Source organism: Penaeus vannamei, chromosome 31 (genome assembly GCF_042767895.1).
Source record: "Penaeus vannamei isolate JL-2024 chromosome 31, ASM4276789v1, whole genome shotgun sequence".
Taxonomy (NCBI): Eukaryota; Metazoa; Arthropoda; class Malacostraca; order Decapoda; family Penaeidae; genus Penaeus; species Penaeus vannamei.
Window position 1 is genome coordinate 18,840,720 of NC_091579.1, and position 3,854 is coordinate 18,844,573.

The 3,854-nt window shown below is 38.9% G+C and overlaps 1 protein-coding gene across 1 annotated transcript in view; it reads right to left on the minus strand.

Moving 5' to 3' along the window:
- The window catches only part of LOC113822184 (MAM and LDL-receptor class A domain-containing protein 2), a gene marked incomplete in the record, with an annotated part of 143,564 nt that overhangs the window by 21,952 nt on the left and 117,758 nt on the right, over positions 1–3,854 (minus strand). Inside the window, 6 exon segments of the mRNA XM_070143920.1 lie at positions 67–240; positions 550–690; positions 1,280–1,426; positions 1,977–2,143; positions 2,343–2,586; positions 3,508–3,628. Of these exon segments, the coding sequence (XP_070000021.1) occupies positions 67–240; positions 550–690; positions 1,280–1,426; positions 1,977–2,143; positions 2,343–2,586; positions 3,508–3,628 (994 nt within the window).

The window sequence follows — 3,854 nt, forward strand, 5'->3', positions numbered from 1 at the left end:
GTATCCTGTTGAGTCATAATATCTAGAACCCTTAGCAGAAGTTCTAATAAACAACATAAGACATACATCAACCACAGTACAGTTAAACTCATCGCTCTTGTCGTCGCAGTCGTACTTGGCATCGCACGCGAACTGGCGGGGGATGCACAAGCCGTCTGCGCACGTGAATTCGGTGGTCGTGTGGCAAGAGCTCTCGGGCGTGCACAGCTCCAGGCTCACGTCGTCGATGGCTATATGAGTCTGAGAGAATAAATAGAGTGAGATATATCCATACAAGTATACACACACACACTCACACACACACACACATATATATATATATATATATATATATATATATATATATATATATATATATATATATATATTAATAAGAAAAGTTGTTTAATATGGCAATCATGAAAGCGAACTTATGAATCATTCATCACACTGCTTTTAACCACAAAATATCTAAAACACAGTCGTCGCGGACGCCACACTACATCGACAAGACCCGCCATACACGAATCCGCCTTTGACGGACTTCCACGCAGCTGTTCCCGCGCTCACCTCGTCGTCGCCGTGCACGGCCTTGAAAAACACGGTGAAGTCCCTCTTGCTCCCGAGGCGCCCGAGGCCCAGGTACTCCTTCGCCCACTTCCCGGAGCTGGACATTTCGAACCACAGCATGTCCGCGTCGTGGCCGCTGGACTGTGCGAACGACAGAAGGTCTGACTATTGCTCTTGTGATTTTGAGTATGTACACACACACGCCCCCCATATTATATATATATATATATATATATATATATATATATATATATATATATATATATATATATATATACATTTATATATATATATATATATATATATATATAGATTTATATATATATATATACATTTATATATATATATATATATATATATATATTATGGTGGTGCTATATATATATATATATATATATATATATATATATATATATATATATATATATATATATATATATATATATATATATAATGGTGGTGCTATAACGATTGTTGCTTGTATTATTTTGCTGTAGTTGATGTGTTGTATTACGGTATCCAATAACATCATGATCACCATTTATCATTATTCTCCTTGATTTTCGCCATCGCCACTCTCCCTTAATCCAATTCTCATTCCTATCAACATAACCGCCATCATCGGCATTATCAAATTTCTTATTCCAATTAACATTAGTCTTATGCTCATTATTCCACAGTAACATAACCGTCGTCATTAATCAGTGAATCACACTTGGGTTCCTCTTACAGCAGTTTCCTCCGATTTCTTGTAAACAGCCAGACTCGAGGACTCGGCGCCCGTAGACAACATGTAGTGCCAGAACACGAGAGTACATTCCTTCCCGACTTGCGAAAACACACGGGACTCCAAGATGGCGACCTGTCCTCCAGTGCTCTGAATAAAAGAGGAAAAGAAGAAAACATTAATTTTACTTATCATCATCATATTTATTTATGTTACTTTATTATCTTTATTACGACTATCACTATATTATCATCATTATACTACCGCTACTACCGTTACTACTACTACTATTACTATTACTGCTGCTTCTGCTGCTGCTGCTGTTATTGTTATAGTTGTTGTTGTTATTGCTGCTACTACTACCACTTCTACTACAACTACCACTACTACTACAACTACCACTACTACTACAACTACCACTACTACTACAACTACCACTATTACTACAACTACCACCATTACTACAACTATCACTACTATTACAACTACCACTACTACTACAACTACCACTACTACAACTACCACTACCACTACCACTACTACTATTACTACTTCTGCTGCTACTACTACTTATTATAAACATCAGCATAACAATTACTTACACAACAGTGGTACAACATCCATACAAGTAATTCAACCGAAAAAACGTTGCAATCGTAGAACATAGAAAAAACACCCCAAATACAATGCCTTTGTTTACCTTTTCCTTGGCCGTGAAGAGGTCATGCGCATAGGCATCAAAGGCGTGGTCAACAGGGGGTCCGGGGAGAGGGGCAGGGAACCCCCCACGCTGCCAGGGGATGGAGCTCGCCGCGCTCACGAACCAGCCGCACAGGTCGCCTTCCGTCTCGAAGTCACAACTCCTAGCTGCCGTAATAGTGGAGTGACATCAATAAAAGTACCATTATTTTCTTTATTACCCTAATACGCTGTACTGCAAACACATTCAACAGCATAACCATTATCACCATCCGAATCATTTCACCAAATAGAACATGCCTTGATAAACTACTCATCAGCCGGGCCTTACGGATTTCACAGCCCGAATCCACTACGGACAACTTACTGCACTGAAGCTCATCCGTTCCGTCTCCGCAGTCATCGATAAAGTTGCATATGTCCTCTGGGTAGTAGCAGAGTCCGTTGCCACATGCTAATTGGGGCGGCAGGCAGACAGGGGAAGGTGTGGTCAGGTCGTCCCCGCCAGGTAGGTTTTGGATGGGCGAGAGTTCACATATTGGCGACATTGCGAAGTCGTCGAGCGTAAGAGTGCCTCGTACATCCGGATCTGCTACGCCTTCTAGGACCACCTGGTTATTATAGAAAGTAAGACTTTATTGTTGAAAGTTGAATCTTATTTATGGTTCATAAAACAGCATGATTTCTTCTTTAAGTTATGATAACCTAGATGCTTCTGGGTCTGATTCTGCCAATTTTTGAGGCTTGGATATAAATACTATTGGGAATTAGGCGTTCCAACAAGCGAGCAAGAAAAAAGGATGCAGGATGTGTTGTTTACCTAGATCACATACATTGATGCATTATATATTAGTGTCATATGCTTCAGACATAGAAATGCAGAAATAACAGGTTTACCTGAACAGGCTGTGTGGATTATTAGGAACGGTCAGGTATTCGAGATTTTGAAAAGGTACAGGCAATTTGCACCAATATTATACACATACCTCGCAAATATAATGTCTTCTACGTTGTTGTTGATGATTGGCGTATGTTAGGCATCATTCTCTTGAAACACAACCATTCCTCTCAACAATTGACTCATCTCTTTTCCGGGATTATAATTATATATTGCGTGCGCATATTTTTGTGCGCTGTATTTGCTTATGTAAGCCCAGGAGGGGACTTATCTGGATGAGGGTGGGAGTGTTATATCACCTTACCGATATGTAAGCCAATGACTGAATTCTTGTAGTGCTTGGAATTCTTAATAATTTAAGGGTATTTATTTTAAAATATTATTATACCTGTTTTGTATATGAATTGTGAGCCCGCACAGGGACTAATTAAGTAAGGGTGAGGATAACCCTCTCCTCTCCCTCTCTTTTTCTTTTTCACTCTCTCAATATCACAGCTCAATAATGATCTCTTTCAGTCTCTCACTGTCTGTCTGTCTGTCTGTCTCTCTCTCTGTCCATTCCTGCCTCACTTATCCTCATCACTTTTTTTTTCTCTCTAATTCTTCTCCTACACCCTTATAAACGTAAACTCACTTGGAAATCCCCACTATGAGTGCTATCGCCGACCGGAATGGTGAATTTAAGCCAAAGACCTTTTGCTGTATTATTCAATGACGCTATAAGGTGCAAGCCATCGGAATAATAACTCGTACGTCTGTGAACAAAATAGAAATATAAACATAGATTATTTAGTTCAATAAAATATATCTACAATGTTGATAATTGTGTTTGGAGTTGTCAATAACAATTAGTATATACATCTGGAATAGCAAATGCAATCAAAAATTATATTATTTGATACTACACACTCAAGAATTAACACTGGAACACATGACCTTTCTTCATTTGACTTGATTGAGTAAATATCTTTCTTTTATCAC